The sequence below is a fragment of the Zea mays genome, chromosome 2 (genome assembly GCF_902167145.1).
Source record: "Zea mays cultivar B73 chromosome 2, Zm-B73-REFERENCE-NAM-5.0, whole genome shotgun sequence".
Taxonomy (NCBI): Eukaryota; Viridiplantae; Streptophyta; class Magnoliopsida; order Poales; family Poaceae; genus Zea; species Zea mays.
The window spans coordinates 144,414,788-144,437,493 of NC_050097.1; the positions used below are offsets into that span (position 1 = coordinate 144,414,788).

The 22,706-nt window shown below is 44.7% G+C and overlaps 1 protein-coding gene across 4 annotated transcripts; it reads left to right on the forward strand.

Annotated features, from left to right (window-relative positions):
- The first annotated feature begins 16,680 nt into the window (after positions 1 to 16,680).
- LOC100193032 (uncharacterized) lies at positions 16,681 to 21,071 on the forward strand. Of its 4 annotated transcripts, none has more exons than XM_008668899.3 (4): positions 16,681 to 16,852; positions 16,966 to 18,498; positions 18,629 to 18,780; positions 20,413 to 21,071. In XM_008668899.3, exons 2-4 carry the CDS (start codon positions 17,215 to 17,217, stop codon positions 20,795 to 20,797), a joined length of 1,821 nt encoding a protein of 606 aa, XP_008667121.1. In that variant the 5' UTR covers positions 16,681 to 16,852; positions 16,966 to 17,214; the 3' UTR covers positions 20,798 to 21,071. The 4 variants fall into 4 exon arrangements, with proteins under 4 accessions (XP_008667121.1, XP_008667123.1, XP_020402974.1 ...); XM_008668901.3 differs by having other exon boundaries at positions 17,025 to 18,498; NM_001358526.1 differs by having other exon boundaries at positions 16,757 to 16,852; positions 17,108 to 18,498; positions 20,413 to 21,065.
- The last annotated feature ends 1,635 nt before the right edge of the window (positions 21,072 to 22,706 follow it).

The following is a 22,706-nucleotide window of genomic DNA, read 5'->3' on the forward strand; positions in this document are numbered from 1 at the left end:
AGATCAGCCACAACACTAGGAAGAGATGTTATGTCGTTAGGAGAAATCAAAACATCTTTGTTCACAAGTACAAAGAGCACTTGATATGGGTTGTTCCTCACTTCTCTCAGCTCGGATTTTGTGGCTAGCATAACTAGGTGTTCTCCCTCTTCCTTCTTTTTATCTTTGGAATTTGGCTTGTAGCATTCACTCACCGAATTGTGGATGGCACTCAATTTCTTTTGCTCTTCTCCTCCTCTACTTGCTGTACTAATTTCAGTTTTCTTTTGTAAGTGTTCAGCCATGATTTGTTGAGGGGTCATAGGCTTGAGTACAAACTTTCTCCCTTTCAGATCTAGCGTGTATTGATTTGTTCTTCCACAATGTTGAGAATATCGATCATATTGCCAAGGTCTTCCTAGCAGCATGTGACACACAGACATGGGTGCAACATCACACTCCACTATGTCAACATACTCTCCAATCTTGAACGGAACTTTCACTTTATAACCAATCTTGATATCTCCCGATTCATTCAGCCATTGGACGTGATATGGATGAGGGTGTCGCTGCAACTTCAAACCAAGCTTTTCAACCATCTCACGACTTGCAAGATTATGACAGCTCCCTCCATCAATGATCACCTTTACTACTTTGTCTTGCACTTTTGCTCGTGTTTGAAAAAGATTATGTCGCTGTCCAATTTCAGCTTCTTTCATTTGAACACTCAAGATTTGTGTAACCACAAGAGTAGTACCATGCTCAAATTCACATCCCGTATGTTCTTCAGATTTATCAATGTCATCTTCATTTCCTGCTTCAGCTTCCTCTTCACTAGCCGATGTATATTCTCCATCATCAGTCACAAGGATCACACGATTATTTGGACACTCCTTTATGACATGACCACGACCTCCACACTTGAAGCACTGAATACCACTACTCTTGGCTGTTGAACCCACTGACGTTGAAGTGGAGGCTGCTGGTTTATAACTCGTGTTTGGAGCAGCACCGTTCTTTCCACTAGAATTGCCTTGAATATTGGATCGCAAGCCTCCAGTTGAACCTTTTGTTGCTGAGGATGCAGCAGTAAACCTTGAGATCGATTTGCTTCCTCCAGTCATGGTTCGTGCACCATATGACAAGGGCTTGCTGCTCTTAGCATCTTGTTGCAGCTGGCGTTCAGCTTTGGTGGCTTGATGTACCAAATCAATAAGACTTTGGTACGGCTGAAACTCAACAATACGCTGAATGTTGCGGTGTAACCCAGCCATGAAACGTGTAATGGTTTGCTCTTCGTCTTCATACACATTGGCTCTAATCATGGCCTTCTCCATCTCCTTATAATACTCCTCAACAGAGAAACTTCCTTGCCTCAAATTCTGCAATTTATCAAAAAGATCACGCCGATAATGCTTCGGCACAAAACGAATTCTCATTTCTCGCTTCATCTCTTGCCAAGTAATAATAGGGTCCTCTCCATCTTCTTCACGATCACGAAGAAGTTGCTCCCACCAAATCAGAGCATATCCTTCAAACTCAAGAGATGCCATTGCAAGTTTCTTCTCCTCTGAATAATTATGTAGGCGGAAGATTTTCTCCACTTTCAATTCCCATGTGAAATAATCTTCAGGATCAGATCTACCATCAAATTTTGGCATGGTAAACTTAAGTTTCCCAAATCTCTCTTCTTGGTTGACGCCTCTATGATGACGACGACCATAGCGATGTTGAGACTGATCATCCCCAAATTCAGATTCTTCATTGTCATTATTTCTTCGATTCCGGCCTCTTCCTCTACCATATGCAGCACCTTGATTTCTCCTCCCATGTTCACTTGCTCTTCTAGAATAATTTCCTTCATCTTCTTCCCCATCTTCATCATGGTTTCTTACACCGTCGGGGAGTCGACGACGACCTCTGATTTCAGCCATAAGTGTCTGAAGATCTTGTGCCAACAGATCTTGCTTGGCTTCTATGCTTTGTTTGAGCTCATTGAATTGTATCAGGGTGACACATTCTTCAATCTCAACGCTGGGATCCATCTTCCTGCGAAGTTAGTGACAACAAGGCAACTAATATAGGTGGAATATGAAGCTATATAGAATCTCACAACCTCACCACTCTTACCAACCAAAGCTCTTATGAGTTCCCTGCGGGTTGCAAGAAAATGTGTGGTGGTAACAAGAAAGTGGTGGTTAAGCGAATACAAGACCAGAGTACCGATTACGATGGCTTATATGTGGAGCTTGGTGGGGATTAATAAACAAGGGATACAATCTGAATTCTAGTTGTTGTTAAGTTAAATAACCATCCGACTAGAAGTTCCCTGCCTAGTGCTGACCACAAGATACGAGTGATGTAAATAGATCAAACACACGCGTAAGAAATTTCAGATTTGATGCAGACAAGGAGTATGATTGGAATGCAAGTGTTGCAATCAGATCCAACCAAAATTTTGCACCAAATGACAATAACAAACTGGTTGAACAACTTGATAAAATTTTCAGCACTTGTGCACATAAACAAACTGATTGTTCTACTTTTCTTTCACAATCTTGTTCAACACTTTTCTTTGATACTTTTCTTTCTTCTCTTTTTTTTGATACTCTTTTTTTATAGAACTAAACACAGAGATCTGATATGATATTGCACACTTTATAATACTTAACAAAGAACTCAACCAGCAGCTATAACTTAAATAGGATCAAAGTTAACGCGAAGGAAATGATGAGAGTTTTCAGATTTTTCTTTTTGTGGATATTTTCATATATATATAAGAGGCTCAAAGGGAACACAAAGGATAGAGTGACCAGCAACTAAACAAAGACTCTAAGGACTGAAACTTAACAAAACTCACTGGAACAACAGATTGAAACAAAGGGCTATGACAAAATATTTTATGGCTTTTTGGTGGATAGGACGAACACAAAATATATGTAGCTAAGGGTAAAGAATCCTACCGTGGCAACTGAGGCTTTGATACCAGATGATGCGTCACGATGCCCGATCTTCACGACGTAGGATCAATCTTCAGATAACTAGCTTCAAAGAAGCCAAGATAACTTGCTGCAAGCAGCGATAACTAGTGCAACCTGACAAATAAAACTCGAAGCCAACCACCGTCTTTAACCGGCAGCCTAAATCGAGGATTCGCCCAACCACACTCTCAAAGAACCAACCAACACAGCCTACAATCAATCGAGGAGACCTCGAAGGGAGTAGGAGCACCAATTGGGAGCGGATGAAGCCGCCGCTTCTGCAATCCCACGAAGGAATTCACAAGAGCAAAGGGGTAGATATCACTCTCAATATTTGTTAGCACACAGCTGAACAAAGGGGTTCTGTTTTAGATTATCATAAGCTGCCTTACATCTTAGACATAGGGGGGTATTTATACTAGTAACAACCAGCCTTAGCGAGGTATAAACACAAAACAAAAGTATTTTCACGAGCTAATGTGAAGGAGCCTCTTCGGGAGATCTGTAGAGTTGATTTCCGTGTGGCTGTTTGACTTCTGCGCAGTCTTCAGTATTTTGGCAATAACTTCTTCTAGGAATCTTCAAATGACGTGGGACTGGTTGCATTGGAAAGCTAACTTGATAAGCTTTCTCACCATATATAGCATGCTTAATGAAACTTCGTAGAATGATGCAGTTTAATACGAAAACTTGGTCATCAAGCTGACTGTTGACCTTCTGACCAGTCGGCACTAAAGTAGGTCGGCTGCCTTTCTGGTAGATGTGGTTAAGTCGGCTTTAGAAGCATTGGAAACTAGACTTCAAGAGCTTTCCAAAAAGTACTTATGGGCCTTCATAGCTTTTGGGAATCAAAAGATATGACTGTTTCTTTTGGACAGTTCTGTTGCGCTGGACTGACTCGGATATAGCTCTTCTTGCTGATTCGCCCTTGATATGTTTTGTCCTTCCTCTTTGGTGAACCTAAGTAATATCAACATACACGACTTAGGTAGCATAAAATTCTCATTAGTGTTTAAATGAAATTCATAAAGTAGCGCGTGCACCTCTTGCTGTAGCTTCTTAGCTCGGCTACGTGTAATTGGTCCATCAAAGACTTGGGTTGGTGATGATGTTGGTTGTACTTGAGTTGATGTAGTATGACTTGGGGGTTGTGACATGTTGCTTAATGGCGTGGTCATATCACAGGAGTTCCAAGACTACGACGAGTTCTAGGCGTGGGTTAGCAGCAACCCCCAGTCGGCTGCCTGTGAAGGCCGCGTTTATCTACGTTTGTTTTCCGCACTTTGATTTATTGTAAAGACTATGTGGATGTCTCAGACATATGATGTAATCGACTATTATTCCCCTTTTTAATACTATTTGAGCATTGTGTGATGATGTCCATGTTATGTAACTGCTGTGTACGTGAATTGCTGATCCTGGCACGTACATGGTTCGCATTCGGTTTACCTTCTAAAACCGGGTGTGACATAGGTGGTATCAAAGCCGTGCTAACTGTAGGACCGCTAACCTAGAGTAGAATGGTCATTCTAAGGATTATAGACCTCTGTCCCTGCCTTGACTTTGATATCCCTTCAAAAGTTGGTCATATCGACCAAAACTATGTTCTACTATATATTATACCTTGCTGAAAATTGTGTTTTATTCTAATCCTTTATTTATTTATGGTTCATTACTTGCTGGTCATATTAGTTCTGTTCTCACTCTTTTGCTTGCAGTGTCTTTTGTAGATGGCTCGCCTTAGACACACCGCACGGAAGTCCGTCATCCCCTTCTTACCCTCCCGTCTTGCTGAGCGTCCGCTTCGCCGTCCCGTGGCCGGTCAGTCCAGTCACTTGGAGAGGCTGCACCACCGCCTGCATGAGGAGCAGGAGCGTCGACGACAGGAGCAGCAGGGCTCTTCTTTCTCGCTCCAGCAGGAGATAGAGTCTGTGAGGAGCTGCTCCCCCGTGCTTCCCCTGGAGGCGCCCCCTGCACCACCACTGGGCGCCCCAGCCTCTGGAGTAGCTGCTGGAGGAGACCCAGACGACGGAGGTGGCGACGACAGCTCGAGCCACGACACCGACTTCTCTGCTGACCAGGAGCCGGAAGGATGGGTTGCTCGACCCATCACTCGCGACGCTGCTCGCGGGTGTCACTTCCACGATGCGCTCGACACCCTGCTACGTCGGGCACTTAACCGGCGTACTTAGTCCATCGAGTATCGCTGTGTGGTCTACCAGCACAGTCGCGGGGTCTACCCGGACCGCTGGGAGGCGACCTGCTTGGTGCGCCGTCCGGAGAACAGTCTCCAGGGTGCGGAGGCCTGCTTAGAGCACTATTCTATCTCTGAGCGGGACTCGACTGAGGCGGCCATGCAAGATGTCGCACGGCGTGCGCTTTCGCACTACTGCTCGGTTCTCGGTGGGGTAGCTGACGGCCTCAACCTGAAGTATTACCCCCTGCCGTCCATCTGGCAGCACAGGAGGCGTGATTGTCTCACCTGTTGGTGAGGACAATCCTAGGTTGAGCAGCACAGTCAACCTAGCCGCCGTGCTAAACACGGAGTTGGACCATGCGCTAGACGAGCTGAGTGCGCGGAGCATCGTCACCTGGATGATGGTTCCCCCGCTCCCGTCGGGACTCAGCACCCATACCGCTCACCTCGGCGTGGACACCAGTCTTATGGCAATCCCGACTGCAAGACTAAGATAAATCTAGAACCATAGATCGTTAGAGTCGGATCTTGTAATTAATACAAAATATATACGTAGAAGCTATAGTCTTAGCGTTAGTCTCGCTCTTAGTTAGTCTTAGTTAGACAGGGTAGTTTGCTATATCCTGTGCATTTATGTTTGTCATGATGAACTATGTTTGATTTGGATCTTTGTAATGACTGTCACCAGAGTGTGGGTACCCCCTACATTTTGGTTTACCTGTTATATTAATGGAGTTAGTTACCTAGTTGGGAAGCCTTTTATTCCACTTTCCTCTTTATCTGAGAAGCTGTGTTGGTCTGTGTTGGAGATCAGTGAAGATGCTCATATGTTCAGTGTTGCTGAAGAATTCTATACCCTTTTCTTATGCTGCAAGATTTGCAAGATTGGTTCTGATGTATGGTTGCATTCTGCAGATGTCAGAGAACAGGCGCAGAGGAGGAAGGCGTGCTCAGCAGGATGAGGTGCCCCAGCAACAGCAACTGCCGCCCCCGCCACCGATGTCGATCGAGCAGATGTTTCTGATGCAGACTCAGGCAGTCCAAGCCATCGGTCAGACTCTGGCTGCTATTCAGGAGCAACAACAGCAGGCACCACCTCAGCCTCAGATGCCTCAGATGCCCAGGGACAAGCGTGCTGAATTTATGAGAGGTCATCCACCAACGTTTGCTCATTCTTCTGACCCCATGGATGCTGAAGACTGGCTGCGCACTATGGAGCGGGAGTTGCATACCGCTCAGTGCGATGACAGGGAGAAAGTCCTGTATGGTCCCCGTCTGTTGAGAGGAGCAGCTCAGTCATGGTGGGAGTCTTATCTCGCCACTCATGCCAACCCCGACACCATCACCTGGGAAGAGTTCAGAGGTAGCTTTCGTCAGTACCATGTTCCTGCAGGTCTGATGATAGTGAAGAAGGAGGAGTTCCTGGCCCTCAAGCAAGGGTCATCGTCTGTCAGTGAGTATCGAGACAGGTTTCTGCAGCTGTCTCGCTATGCTCCTGAGGATGTCAACACCGACGCCAAGCAGCAGTACCGTTTCCTGAGAGGATTGGTTGACCCTCTGCAGTACCAACTGATGAATCATACCTTCCCGACATTCCAGCACTTGATTGACAGAGCAATCATGACAGAGAGGAAGCGTAAGGAGATGGAGGATCATAAGCGCAAGATCAGTGGACCCCAACCTGGAAGCAGCAATCGTCCTCGTTTCTCAAGCAATCAACCTCAGCAGTTCAGGCAGAACCAGCGTCCACCTCAGCAGCATCAGCAGTTCCAAAGGCAGTATCCTCAGCACCAGTATCAGAATTGTCAAAGCAACCAGTCAGGAGGAGGTCAGTTTCAGAGGCAAAATCAGCAGGCACCTCGTCTTCCTGCCCCAGCAGCCCAGCAGAACAGTCAGGCAGCACCAACTCAGGTTGGAAACAGATCATGTTTCCACTGTGGAGAGCAGGGCCATTGGGTGATGCAATGTCCGAAGAAGGCAGCCCAGCAGCAATCAGGCCCCAATACCTCAGCAAAGCAGAATGTGTCTCAGCCTGGAGCAGGCAACCGCTCTCAGCCGCGCTATAACCATGGGAGACTGAATCACTTGGAGGCTGAAGCAGTTCAGGAGACCCCCGGCATGATAGTAGGTATGTCCCCAGTCGACTCCCATATTGCAGAAGTGTTATTTGATACTGGAGCAACGCATTCTTTCATTACTGCATCATGGGTAGAAGCACATAATCTTCCAATAACTACCATGTCGACCCCCATTCAAATTGACTCAGCCGGTGCTAGAATTCGAGCTGATAGCATTTGTTTGAATGTATGTGTGGAAATAAGGGGGATAGCGTTTCCCGCTAACCTCATAGTATTGGGTACTCAGGGAATAGATGTCATCCTGGGGATGAATTGGCTAGATAAGTATCAGGCAGTTATCAGTTGTGATAAGAGGACAATCAAGTTGGTGTCCCCATTAGGAGAGGAAGTGGTGACCGAGTTAGTCCCGCCTGAGCCAAAGAAAGGAAGTTGTTATCAGATGGCTGTCGATAGCAGTGAAGTAGACCCAATTGAGAGGATCAAGATTGTGTCTGAGTTTCCAGATGTGTTTCCCAAGGACTTACCGGGTATGCCACCAGAGCGGAAAGTTGAATTTGCGATAGAGCTTCTTCCTGGAACCGCCCCCACCTTTAAGAGAGCTTACAGAATATCCGGACCAGAGTTGGTTGAACTTAAGAAGCAGATTGATGAGCTGTCAGAGAAAAGTTACATTCAGCTAAGCACCTCGCCTTGGGCCGCCCCTGTCCTATTTGTGGAAAAGAAAGATGGCACCAAAAGGATGTGTATCGATTATCGAGCCCTGAATGAGGTCACCATCAAGAATAAGTACCCCTTGCCCAGAATAGAAGATCTGTTCGACCAGTTGAGAGGAGCCAGTGTGTTCTCCAAGATCGATTTGATGTCAGGTTACCATCAGCTCAGGATCCGACCTTCGGACATTCTGAAGATGGCATTCATTACCAAGTATGGTTTGTATGAGTTCATTGTGATGTCTTTTGGTTTAACCAATGCACCCTCCTTCTTCATGAACTTGATGAACAACGTATTCATGGATTATCTTGATAAGTTTGTGGTGGTATTCATTGATGACATTCTGATTTATTCTCAAAGCGAAGAAGAGCATGCAGATCATTTGAGAATGGTATTGCAGAGATTGAGAGAGCATCAATTGTATGCCAAGTTGAGCAAGTGTGAGTTTTGGATCAGTGAAGTCCTGTTCTTGGGTCACATAATCAACAAAGAAGGATTGGCTGTGGATCCGAAGAAAGTGGCAGACATTCTGAACTGGAAGGCGCCAACAGATGCTCGAGGAATCAAGAGTTTCATTGGAATGTCCGGATATTATCGGCGATTCATTGAAGGGTTTTCGAAGATTGCAAAACCAATGACAGCGTTGCTAGGCAACAAAGTTGAGTTTAAGTGGACCCAGAAATGTCAAGAGGCCTTTGAAGCGCTGAAAGAAAAGTTGACTACAACGCCTGTCTTAGTCTTGCCTGATGTGCACAAGCCCTTCTCGGTGTATTGCGATGCTTGTTACACTGGTTTGGGATGCGTGTTGATGCAAGAGGGAAGAGTTGTGGCTTACTCGTCCCGATAGCTGAAGGTTCATGAGAAGAATTACCCAATCCATGACCTAGAGTTGGCAGCAGTGGTTCACGCACTGAAGACATGGAGGCACTACCTGTATGGACAAAAATGTGATGTTTACACAAACCACAAGAGTCTGAAGTACATATTCACTCAGTCAGAGTTGAATATGAGGCAGCGAAGATGGTTAGAGCTGATCTAAGACTATGAGTTGGAGATCCATTACCATCCAGGCAAAGCGAACGTAGTGGCAGATGCTTTGAGCAGGAAGAGTCAAGTCAACCTGATGGTCGCTCGTCCGATGCCTTATGAGTTGGCCAAAGAGTTTGACAGGTTGAGTCTCGGATTTCTGAACAACACGCGAGGAGTCACAGTTGAGTTGGAACCTACCCTGGAGCGGGAAATCAAAGAAGCGCAGAAGAATGATGAGAAGATCAGTGAGATCCGGCGACTGATTCTAGACGGCAGAGGCAAAGATTTTCGGGAAGATGCAGAAGGTGTGATATGGTTCAAAGACCGCTTGTGCGTTCCCAATGTCCAGTCTATTCGGGAGTTGATCCTCAAGGAAGCTCATGAGACAGCTTATTCGATTCACCCCGGAAGTGAGAAGATGTATCAGGATCTGAAGAAGAAATTCTGGTGGTACGGAATGAAGAGGGAAATCGCAGAACATGTGGCTATGTGTGATAGTTGTCGGCGGATCAAGGCAGAGCACCAGAGACCAGCTGGATTGTTGCAACCGTTGCAAATCCTTCAGTGGAAATAGGATGAAATCGGTATGGATTTCATAGTCGGATTGCCTCGCACTCGAGCCGGCTACAATTCTATTTGGGTAGTAGTGGACCGCTTAACCAAGTCAGCCCACTTCATACCAGTCAAAACTAACTACAGCAGTGCAGTATTGGCAGAGTTATACATGTCTCGGATCGTCTGTCTTCATGGTGTGCCAAAGAAGATAGTGTCCGACAGAGGAACGCAGTTCACCTCTCATTTCTGGCAGCAGTTGCATGAAGCCTTGGGTACACATCTGAATTTCAGTTCAGCTTATCATCCGCAGACAGATGGTCAGACTGAAAGAACCAATCAAATCCTTGAAGACATGTTGAGAGCCTGTGCGTTGCAAGATCAGTCCGGATGGGACAAGAGATTGCCTTATGCAGAGTTTTCCTATAACAACAGTTACCAGGCCAGTTTGAAGATGTCACCATTTCAGGCGCTCTATGGAAGGAGTTGTAGAACTCCGTTGCAATGGGATCAGCCTGGAGAAAAGCAAGTGTTTGGGCCAGACATTTTGCTTGAAGCCGAAGAGAACATAAAAATGGTCCGAGTGAATCTGAAGATAGCGCAATCTAGGCAGCGAAGCTATGCAGACACAAGAAGAAGAGAGCTGAGTTTCGAAGTCGGAGACTTTGTCTATCTAAAAGTGTCACCGATCAGAGGAGTCAGAAGGTTCAGAGTCAAAGGCAAGCTAGCACCCGCTACATCGGTCTATATCAAATTCTCGCAAGGCGTGGAGAAGTGGCCTATCAGCTCAGTCTGCCAAAAAATTTGTCTGCTGTGCATGATGCCTTTCATGTGTCTCAGTTGAAGAAGTGCTTGCGTGTGCCGGAAGAGCAGTTGCCAATGGAAGGTCTTGAAGTCAAGGAGGACTTGACCTACACAGAGAAACCAACGCAAATCCTTGAGACGGCAGAGAGAGTCACCCGAAGGAAGACCATCAGAATGTGCAAAGTCAGATGGAATCACCACTCTGAGGAAGAAGCAACTTGGGAGCGCGAAGATGATCTAATGGCCAAATACCCTGAGCTCTTTGCTAGCCAACCCTGAATCTCGAGGGCGAGATTCTTTTAAGGGGGATAGGTTTGTAACGCCCTGAATTTGGCGGTAGAATTTTTTCTTCTTTTCTCTCACCAAATTCGGGCGTTACTCTCTTTTCTCTTCCTGATTCGCTCTTTCTTCCCAATTTCAAACCAGTATAGTGACAAGTGTCCGTGTCGTGTATGAACAAAGACCTAAGTGTCATGGGTGTTGCATCATGCCGAAGCACATTTTTTGTCTGATATTGCGTGTTCGTCTCGTTCTGTCTCGGTTTTTGGTTCGCGATTGGAGCCCGTGTCATGCGTCTCGGATTGGGTCGTGCGTGTTGTGGGTTTCGATCCGCGAAGTGGCCCGGCCCAACCCAGCCCGGTCCGGCCCGGCCTGGCCCTGCGCGCCCCTGGCGCCCACCCCCCCATGCGCCCCCACCTCCTCTCCCTCTCTCATTTGGATTTCCTGCGCAGCAACCTCCCTCTCCCTCTTCCACCTCTCTCTCCCCGTGGTGCCCTAGGGATTGGAGACGGCGATCACCGGAATTTGGACCCCGAGGTGAGCTCCCCTCCCCTCCCCTTCCCTTCTCTCTCTCCCTCTCCCTCCCCTTCTCTTCCCTGCGCCCCCCCTCTCTCTCCCCTGCGCGCGGCGACGCCCGCCCCCTGCCCCTCCCCCGCGCGGCGGCGCTCGCCCGCCCCCGCCCCGGCCTTCCCCCACGGCGGCGCTCGCCCGCCCCCTGCCCCTCCCCCGCGCGGCGGCGCTCGCCCCCGCCCCGGCCTCCCCCGTGGCGGCGCTCGCCCCCCCCCCCCCCCCGCCTTGGCCCCGGCGTGGTCCGCCCGCCCTTGCCCCGGCGCGGCCGGCTCCCCGGCCCCCGGCGCGCGACCTCGGCCCCTACGCGTGGCGTCCCAGCTCCCGCCGTGACTCGAGTGTCCTCGTTTACCCCCCATAACGCGTTCCCGCGTGCGTAAACCCACGAACGCGGTGATTATTTCTGGTTTGTAGTTGATTTCAAACTCCGTTAGTTAGCGTGCTGCGTCGCGTGCCTTGTCGCGCAACGATTCTTTTAGTTTATATTTATTAAAGTGTTGTGTCGCGCGCTTCGTCGCGCGACGATCTATTTTAATGTTAGGTTGTTTAAGGTGCGATGTCGCGCGTCCAGACGTGCGACGTTCCACTTTAAACTCAGCTCTGTTGGAGTATGTCGTCGTGCGCTTCGTCGCGCGATGCTTAACGTCTATTTATAATTAGTGCAAGCGTCTCGTTGGGCGCTTTGTCGCGCAGCGAGTCGTTTACTTCTTAATGCAATCTAAATGTCGTGTCGTACGTCTCGACGTGCGGCCACTCCCTTTCATTCATCTTCAATTGTTTATAATGATTAAATGTGGAACTTTACTTTACTTTATGCCAAACGTAGTATTCAAATTAATTCCTTTCCATTAAGCGAGTAGTTTGATTTACAATCTTGTAACGTGATCGTTTCTCGACTGTCTTTTTCTCTTTCTCTCTTAGCCTTAATTACGAACCCGCGTGGAACGTCTATTTACTTACTGCATTCTATTGTATGGTGTACTGTTCTTTTGTATTAAATATGTGGATGTATGTATGTTTGCACTCGCATAGAGAACGATCCGGTCGGAGAGCCTGAAGAACTCGCAGGAGAAGCCCCTGAGCAGCAGTCGGTTGGTGGAGGCAAGTGTCCCTTGACCTATCTCTGTCCTATTCATTCTTTAATTCACCTCCCGCATTACACATTTATGCCTAAGAATTTACTAGCTTTGTTATCCATGTCCTTGTTTACCTATTTGCGTTGGATTATTATTGCTTAGTCTTATGCTATTGCTCAACTCTAATCAATGAACATGATGAGATTATCTATGATACGCTGTTTTCCCCTCTCTTATTATGATGTTATACTTGTGGCCTTTAAGGGGGCTCGAGCGGTTTCTCGAGTGCCTCTCCATAAGGACCTGTTCTTTGGATGACCGCCCGGAAAAACAGTGCAACCATGAGGGTGGAATGGGGTGCCCTTAGCTGAATAATTAGAGGATCCGGGGTGTAGTTCGCTTAGCCGTCGTGCCGTCAATGGGGCTCGGTGTATGCGGCTCGCTCTGCCAAGCTTGGGTTCGCCCCTTTGGGAGGAGTGCGGTGCATTTAGGAAACCTAACGGGTGGCTACAGCCTCGGGAAATCTTTGTAAAGGCTGCGTAGTGATGCCCTGCTGGGTCACCTTGGTAGTGATCAATGGAGAGTCATGATCTCCGGGCAGAAAGGGAATCACAGCTTGTGGGTAAAGTGCACAACCTCTGTAGAGTGTTTGAAAACTGATATATCAGCCGTGCTCGCGGTTATGAGCGGCCAAGGGAGCTCCAGTGATTAGTGGTACTTGATCAGAGATGTTCGGATTTGCAGGTGGCAATGAGATTAATGGTTCTTGGTATTGACTCTGGTAATGGTAAGTGGTGCTCTTTCCGTTTGGAAAGGAGTACGCTTGGGTTAATAACGTGGGTTAATCATAAAACTTGGCTTTCTCTACTAGTAATAATAATCTGAACTACTAAAAGCAACTGCTTGACTTATCCCCCACATAAAGCTAGTCCACTATAGCCAAACAGGACACTTGTTGAGTATGTTGATGTGTACTCACCCTTGCTCTACACACCAAACCCCCCCAGGTTGTCAGCATTGCAACCACTGCTCAGGAGAAGATGAAGCCGTGGAAGGAGACTTCCAGGAGTTCCAAGACTACGACGAGTTCTAGGCGTGGGTTAACGGCAACCCCCAGTCGGCTGCCTGTGAAGGCCGCATTTATCTATGTTTCTTTTCCGCACTTTGATTTATTGTAAAGACTATGTGGATGTCTCAGGCATATGATGTAATCGACTATTATTCCCCTTTTTAATACTATTTGAGTATTGTGTGATGATGTCCATGTTATGTAACTGCTGTGTACGTGAATTGCTGATCCTGGCACGTACATGGTTCGCATTCGGTTTACCTTCTAAAACCGGGTGTGACAGAAGTCCATCAAGAAACCTATATAATGAGGGGTGGAGGCATAGTTAGGATTAACCTAATTCGCCCACCAGCACACCAGCCGTCGTGCTTGTCTCGCCCTCGCCACACCACCACTATGGACCTAGCAGTCCAGTACGCAACGCTTCTTCCCTATACGTGTGGATACCTCAGAGGTGCTGCATCTAGAGCACTAAGGCTAACCGCGCGAGGACGTGAAGGACGTTGACGACTACACGACACTGCTTGATGCGTTCGTCTGCATCAAGACAGTTTCTGCTGTCTTGTGCGTCTAGTGGTAATCCTGTGACCTATAATAGCAGTAGATCTCTATTTTGTGAGGTTGAAAATTTTGTTTTGCGCTAGTGTAGCCTCTCCATAATCCTATAGCTTGACCCTCGCATGGGCTTCCCTTTGCGTAGGGGTACCAACAAGGATTAGTAAGAACCTTGCGTGGTTCTTAATATCTCGATAAAAATATCGTCACGTCTATGAGAGTTTATATTCTCTACCACTCTTTAGCTTTCACATTTATTGTTTCCTTAAGTTGTGCTCTTTACCATTCTTAGCTTAGGACATATGCTCATTGGTAGGACTAGAACTAAGGTTGCATAACTCCGATTGTGGTAGAGATAGAAACATTTAGATAAAACCAAAGTGTACATTCTTGTTTGGTTATTTGTATAGGTTTTGTTTAAGAGATTTATTATTGGCCTAGTTTAGATCGAGAAAAATAGAAGTTCTAATTCATCCCCACTTAGTTGTCCACGTTCCTTTTAGTTAATCACTCGAAATGTCAAACAAATCTATAAAAAATAAGTTTAACCTCAAATATAATAAACATATGGTTACATAACTTAGTAATTAAAAAAACAAGTCGAACAAGGATTTTCTTTTAGTTAAGATGGGATTTATTATATGATAATAGTGGTATGATGCAGGTATTTTTTACTCACTGGTACACGGATATGGGTAGTACCCATCCGTACTCGTACCCGTCTAACCAACGAGTAGAGGTTCTTGCCAACTAACATACATACGGGTAAAAAATCATATCGGATAAAACCGGCCAGGTATTTGGGTTTCAGGTACCCATTACCATCTCTATCGGGAGGGGGTTGAACAAAATATATCCTAGTTAGAAGCTTGAAGGAGCCCGACCTCTTTTTTTGTAAATGGTGGCAAAGCATCAAAATTTTGGCTTGTCCTAGCTCCCTCCAACGGCTGGGCTCAGATAAAGTTGAACAAAATTTTAGTTAAATAACAAAAAATGACATATGTGGTATTTAACTACAATTAAAGGATGTGATCCTCTACCAAACTTCTATTTTAGAGCAAATATAATAACATGTTGTAAGAAGGCTAAATGCTAATTTGGAAGAGAGAGAGAGAGAGGGAGCAAAGGAGAGGAGAGGAAGGAGAAGTGGACTATAAACTTACAGTCAGCTTAGACACGAGAACCAAAAAACTTGTGAGAGAGACAAATGGACCATGCATAAATTGTGAAGGGCTAATTATTATACATATCAGATATAAGGTAGCCTGCAAAGATCCTTATAGCCAGCAGTTGACTATATTATTAAGTTTGCTCTTAAAACCAAAATAGGTGAAGTCGTAGCCTTTATTACGCATAGGAAACCAATTGTATTCATACATGTCTCTCTAGCACTTCCTTGCCCTCCACATTCATAAATATGAAAGAGAAAAAAATCTTCTTCATCGACCTTCCTCGAAACCTTTGACCCCTTACTTCCTTAGGCTATCTCCAGCAGCTTTCTTATCTCATCCCCTATCACAGTACTTATTTCAAACACTACTCCGTAAGCAATGCTGCCTACAGTGCAAAATCGTGTTTTACATGGCTATACACATGATGTGTTGGTCAACCTTAGGTTTCATACTCATACTCTCACATGTTAGTAATCCTAATGCAAACTTTGAGTCCCTCGTGCTCAAAAGCAAGAATATACATCCCGACTGTGTTTAGGGCACGTTACACGAACCATTATGAACCATGGATTTCTAAGGCTGTCCGCAGTAGATCATGTAAAATAGAGAATTTGCACTGTAGACGATACTATTTGTAGAGTGGAGTTTGAAATATAAGATGAGATAGAGGATGTGATAGGGTAGCTTCTCAAGATAGCTAAATGCTAAGCTAGCTGAGCATATACATTTAATCATAAGCTGACACTCGCATGAAACGTCAACACTTGTTCATTTTTGGGAACCTTTGTTGAAATGATTTGCCAACATGTTGAAAGGTCCGTGTTTCAAAGAAAAAAGTAATTGAAGGATTGGGGTAGATTTTGAGTGTTTGATTGCATATCTTATTGGTTTTTCATAGTTGTCAACTTAAAGCCATATCCTAATGACTTATAAGTAATTATGATATTTTTGGACTTCTATACTACTTCTATACTTTAAAATAAGACATAAAAACAACATTAGAAAAATATTGCACCTTCGTGAGAAAATGTTCTACTTACAAACTAAATGTGCTTACCAAGAAAAGTATAGAATATGTTTTAGTTCTATGAATAAAATCTTTTAGATCCACTATGAAAAACGTTGTAGCCTCATGAGAAAAAAAACCTAGTTTCCTAACCAAATGTTCCATATTTAGGAGAAATTTAATCTAGCACATCGAAGAGATTTGTTCTAATATCACCAGAAAAATGCTACCGATTTGGTAAAAAAATGCTTATGACATTTATGTGAAATAAAAAAAGATTATAAAACATGAACCAGAACATAAAGTTAAAAAGACCAATACCAAAATTTACCCTACGGTAATGATAAAAAATGAAAAAATCCACTACTGGATCTGGAAAAATAGAGATAACTATTAGATATAAGTTATAATGAAATGTAAGAGCAATAAAAACATAAAAAATAGAAAAATAAGAACGAAGTGTCATGGCAAAATGAAAGAAAAAAATAAAAAGGAAATGGAGAAAGAATAGTTTTTCTCCAGTTTGATGGGCCGCTTTCTCCAATGAAGAAGCGTAGTCATACGTGCGTGCACGTGCAGGAAAAGAAAAGGAGAGAGGAATCGGCCCAGAGAGCGGGCAACGAACCAAGCCGTAAACAGCCCCGGAAAAATTACTCTTGTGGGTTCCCACCTGGCGACTGTTTTTCTTCTCCAGTACACCTCGCCAGCGCGATAACTTAACTGCGGCGGCAGCCGCCGGCCCGCCGCCCAGCTGCGCAGGTCTTCGTCGCGCCGGCCACTAGAACGCAGCACATAAGGTACGCCGGCCCTTCCCCTTCTCTTCCCTTTCCTTCCCTGTGTGCAAAATTGAGCACCCGAACCCTAACTTGAGCTACTTGCTATTTGTATTCGGATCTGTTCTAATCACAAGCGTGTACATGTATTATGCCTACTTAACTTCGGTTTTTCTACCGGGTGTGCATGTCGAAGCCCATGCCCTTTATTGGCTCCATCTCTGTTGTTGTCTGGTGCCCTACTGATTCAGTGCATCCATCCACTGGCGGCCCCATTAGGTTCTTCGTTACGGAGTAAGATCAATTTTAGCCATGGTGCTGGCGCAGCTCGTTTTTCTGAAGTTTCGGGACTTCAATTGAACCCTTGAGTGGACAGCCACAAAACCATGGCTGCGGTTGCCGGCGTGTCGGAACCGCCAATGGTGGAGCAAGTGATCACTGAATTCTTCGCCAAGAGCCTCCACGTCATCCTGGAGTCGCGCTCACCCTATGATTCGTCGCGGAACTTCACACTGCCCTCCCCACCGTCGTCGCCACTGGCTGGCAGCCAGCCACGTGACCGGTGGTTCAACCTTGCTCTCCGGGACTGCCCTGCCGCGCTTGAGAATTTTGACCTGTGGAGGCAGAGCAACCTCGAGCCTCTGGTCATTGACATTGTCCTCCTGCAACGTGACAACACCAGAACCGCCAGTGTCGAGGCCAGCAGGATCATCGAGAGGTGGGTAATTAAGTACGAAACTAGCAGGTCTGGCAATGTTATCAAGAACACTGACAAGAACGCTAGAAGCAGCTGTTCTCAGGATCATAGCTTGTACAGGAGGGCGTACATTGGCTCGACAGTGTTGTTCCGGTCATTGTATCTGGTTGTCAGGCTCTTGCCAGCATACCATCTTTTCGAGGAGCTCAATTCATCTGGAAGGATCTGTCCGTTAAGCCTCTTGCACAGGATTTCATCATTTGTTGAGCCATTCACCCGCGCAGAGGATGCAGAGATGAAACACTTTGCATTTGCTCCGATTGAAACTCTGCTTGGTTCCTTAAGCTTGTCAGTTTCGTATGTACCTGTGTTGGAGTTGGCTGCAGTCCCAGAGCAGTCCACACCAATGCCACCTGAACTTATAAAGGATTATGTCGGAAGCCCCACAACAGATTTTCTTAGGAAGCTTGATTCCCTACCTTCAGATGGCATTGCACCTGCATGTTTTCCAGTGACCAGGCGGCACAGTTGGAGCACTGGGCATGGAGTTAGACCACCGGCATCACCATTTCTTATGAGTTCAGAACCCCATGGACGCCTACAGCCATGTATGCCTACCGATAATTCTCCGACAGCATACATACATCCACATATTACATCATCATCTGAGAAAAAGAGAAATACAGTAAATGAAGAGTGTTATTCATCGCCACCTCTGTCTCCATCACCATCTCATCCGCCTTCTAGCTACCCAAGAAATCCTTTCTTCAGATATGGGAGTGCTCCATTAAGTATTCCCACAGTGAGGGCTGGCGGAGGTGGTAGCAGGCTGCCTCCTTCTCCACGAAGGAAGGATAAACAGCAATGCTCATCTCAAAATGAGAATCTGACACATTCTCCCAATGATAAATCAATAGTATCAAAGGATTTGGTCAAGCTTAGTGAGTTTCATAATGCGAAGTATTTGCAAAAGGTAATTGCATGTTTTCTTGTAATCTCCAACAAAATGTGAACCTTGAGGAACACTAACTGTTATGTGGTTCTCTTGGAGGACTGGATCTCATTTCTGACTTATAAGTTTCTGGTTCTGCTTCTTGCTGCAGGTTTTATCGTTTGGTAATGATGATTTAATGTATTTTCGTGGACTAAAGTTGACCCATACCTCCAGCAAACTTTTCATCATGGATGAACTGGATGAACGGGAGTTGGTTTTTGCATGGGAAGATAAAGACACCATCATTGATCAGCTTAACAGGTTCACTTTCTGGTTTTTGACGAAAATATGTATACTTCATTACATTATGCCATGATGCCATCATTGATCAGCTTAACAGGTTCACTTGCCTGCCATCAGTTCAATTTGTTTTTCTGCTATTTTATTGCATTTGGTCAAAGTTGATTTCTTTTACATGCATAACCTCATGAATGCATGTACCTTCTCTATGTAAATATATGATCTAGGTATCTGATAAAGTTTGAACACCTTTATTTTGGTTTACTAGTTAATAGCACTATTTTTACTCTGGGAATGCCATGGCATGGATTATTGCCATTCACAAAGTGGTCATTTATGTACATAGCTTAGGTAATTTTTTCATGAACTATCTTGGTTTTCAGAAGGCCTTTGAAGCAACAATATTAGAACAAGTCTTCATATTTAAACTGCATGTTATAGGTTTTCACATTTCTATAGGGAAAACTGGATTATTATCTCCTAGAGGATATAAAACAATGGCATTTTCTGATGTATTAGCTTCATGAGAGGACGAATTGGAAATAGGACATCCGTTGGGAAGATAAGAAACATCTTATTTAGTTCAGGTGGCTCTATTGGCTTCTGTAGCTTTTTGCCTATGTAGTAGAGTAATTTCAATGCTCATATAGATACAACTTGATGTTGCTTTTGTATTCAATCCAATTATCAAAAATTCCCCTTTCTATAAGTATTTTCCTGCTAAAAAGGCACCATCCTTTATTTGCAGAACTGTTTTAGATGTCAGTAGATACACAGGTGCATCTACAAATGTAAAGAGTCAGAATAGTTGTGTATGATACTAGTTTACGTCTAATTATTTCATATTCTATGTTCATGTGCATTTCATTTTATAATCATGGTTTTTGTGTTGAAGTGATCTCTTGATGAGAACCTCTTATTCTCTCTATTTTCATGAGATGCTTCTATGTTGCCTGCAATATTTATAGTTCATAGTTCATACATGTCTATTGCTATACATTTGATGATTGGGTTTGCCTTTTTTTTCCAAATGAAACTATCCTCTAGTGAATTATTAATTAGGAGTGTTCTTCAAATGTAACCACCTACTGGGTATGTAATGTCATCTCTTTTCCTACCCTGGTTTCTTTTTCTCAAGTAGTCTTGTTCTTATAATTCTTTGTCTGTGACTATGAATGTAAATTTGTCAGCCAAATTGTTGGAAGTGGATAGTTTATTTAAAACTAGAGCAGCTTATTTTTTGCAACATGAACATCCGTTGTTGTTTTTTCATTGCTACACTAACTACTTGTAGCAACAATTAAGATGATTAGCTAGGCAACAGTGCTGTGGAAGGTACAGCTTATTCTGCTTTCACATGTTAAACTTGTTATTCTGAGATCCAAAATTATGGAGATTATTGCAGAGTCTCATGTTAATCTAATAAAGATAAATATAAGGAACTTAGGGGTAGGTCTTATTACTATCAAGTATAAAGATAATTATAGGGACTGTGGGGGACTTGGCATTAGATTCTTTGGCTAGGTCACAGTATGATCAGTCTCAAACAGTTTCATTCCTTGATATTGTGTTTTTTTTTGTATTCTTGAATTTGCATTCCCTTCTAAATTTCACATAAGCTAATGTAGACCTTCACCTTCGTCTACTTTCCAGGATTGATCTCTCTGACTGGGAGGACCATGAATCGAGCCAGGAACTTGGAGGCTCGTTAACGAGATCTCCAGATGCAGCGATCGGTATTCTTATGCGCGTCCTAAAGAACGCCCCAGGCCTCAGGGAAAGGCTACTGACAGTCCCCAGTGCTGGCACAGTTCCTCAAGAACCTTCTTCACTCCAGAGGGTAGTGACTGAGGAACATGGCAGCGGAGCATCAAGCTCTGCGGTGGTGCCTTCTGCTCTTCTGAGGTCAAGGACAGCGGCGGACGCGCTGCAGGAGCTGAACAGGTACAAGCAGATTAGAGAATCGATACTGAGCCGCAGCAGAGGGCATCCCTGCAGCACCGAGCTGGAGGAGAACCCCGCGGATGGAGACCCATAGCATACAGTATGACGACGAAAGCGAGCTGTATATAAGTAGAGAAGGCTAGAAGCTAGCTGGCTGTCTTTTAAGTTGCTGGTGGCTGCTGAGATGATTTTGGAAATTAGGTAGCTGCTAGGAACTGACCAACTCTCTATATCTGCTATACATGTATAAGCTACGGCAGACATATATATCTGGGATGATGGCCCACTTGCTGGGTTGTGTAAAGTCGAGACGTTTAACTGAAGTTCATGCCGTGAAAATGTGGTTGACCTTGGCTCTGTTCTGTCGACGATTTGTTACCGGACCCATGAAAGATCTTGAAGTGTTCTGTATTAAAAAATAGGATCCATTTTTTTATCTGTTGAGATTTAATCTCGGATAAATGTAGTTTTCGATGCTTCGATGCAAGTGGTACCCAAGAAAGACACTTTTCGTTACTTAGGATCAATGCTTCAGAAAGAGGGAGACATCGATGAGAATGCCAGTCATAGAATTAAAGTTGGATGGTTGAAGTGGTGGCAAGCTGCAGGTGTCTTATGCGACCCCCGGGTGCCACACAAACTAAAAGACAAAAGGCCTGTTTGGAACACTGCCTCGGCAGCCACATCCCGCCACACTCAGGACGCCATAGTTGTGGCGCTCAAATTGGCAGCCGCACCTTAGGCGTGCTGCGGCGCCGCATGCGTCTGTCCAAACAGACCCAAATTCTACAGGACAACAATCTGGTCGGCTATGTTGTATGTAGCAGAATGTTGGCCCACTAAAAGACGACATGTCCAACAACTAAGTGTGGCAGAGATGCGTATGTTGCGCTGGATATGTGGCCACACAAGGAGAGATCATGTCCGGAATGATGATATACGAGAGAGCCACACAAGGAGAGATCATGTCCGGAATGATGATATACGAGAGAGTAGGAGTGGCGCCAATTGAGGAGAAGCTTATGCAACATCGTTTGAGATGGTTTGGACATATCCAACGAAGACCTGAAGAGGCACCAGTGCATATCGGAATAATTAGGCGTCCCGAGAATGTGAAGAGAGGTAGAGGTCGACCAACCTTGACATGGACAGAGGCTGTGAAGAGGGACCTGAAGGAGTGGAATATTGATAAAGAGCTCGTCGTGGATAGGAAGGGGTGGAAGTGTGCAATTCACGTGCCAGAACCCTGATTTGTAGTTTCGTTTTTCCTCCTTAATCGTTTGACCTTTTCTTGTGTCCCTTTAGATCTTACTGGTTCTTGTGGGTTTTATCTCTTTTTATGTGTTTCCCCGTTTCGTCGTTTTTCGGTTCTTCTTTGCCTTTGTCTCCCTTTTCTTTTCTTGGGGTGTTTGAGCTCTGAGGTTTTTATATGGCGTTTCATCTCTAGCCTACCCCAACGTGCTTGAGACAAAAAGGTTTTGTTATTGTTGTTGTTTATATCTGCTTTTAGAATTGACTTTGCTCAAGCAATTGGAAAGACAAAGACTTCAAATGAAGATTGAAGCCATTCGGCCATTTTCCCCAAACAATCGAAGGATAAAGTCTACTCGATCATTTCGACTGGACCACGAAGACCGCAAATAAGATTTCATTTTTAAAAGTATCTAGACCTAATTTAGTTTCGATGATTAATGATAATATAAGGTTTTTATTTCTAACATGTATTTTACAGAAATAAGATAAGTTATGCCATAATAAATAAAGATGATTAGACTTACATGGTATCGTACCCTTATTAAGGAAGATCAATGGTCGATTTTTATGAATGATCAAGAATGTTAAGGACCAGAATTTTGAGTTTTAAGTGTTAATAGTGTTATTGATAAGATCTTTATTTTTCTTTAAAACGTACTATAAAAACTCGACTTGAGGGGTAAGATTGCTCCCACAACATTATAATTAAAAAGACTTTCTCACATAGGTCAAGAAAAACTCTAAACCCC

Bases quoted from the DNA above. Each gene is read 5' to 3' on its own strand.
- LOC100193032 (XM_008668899.3), top strand. From the start codon at position 17,215: ATGGCTGCGGTTGCCGGCGTGTCGGAACCGCCAATGGTGGAGCAAGTG. The intron at 18,499-18,628 runs GTAATTGCATGT...TTCTTGCTGCAG, and splicing joins ATGCGAAGTATTTGCAAAAG to GTTTTATCGTTTGGTAATGA. The intron at 18,781-20,412 runs GTTCACTTTCTG...TCTACTTTCCAG, and splicing joins ATCATTGATCAGCTTAACAG to GATTGATCTCTCTGACTGGG.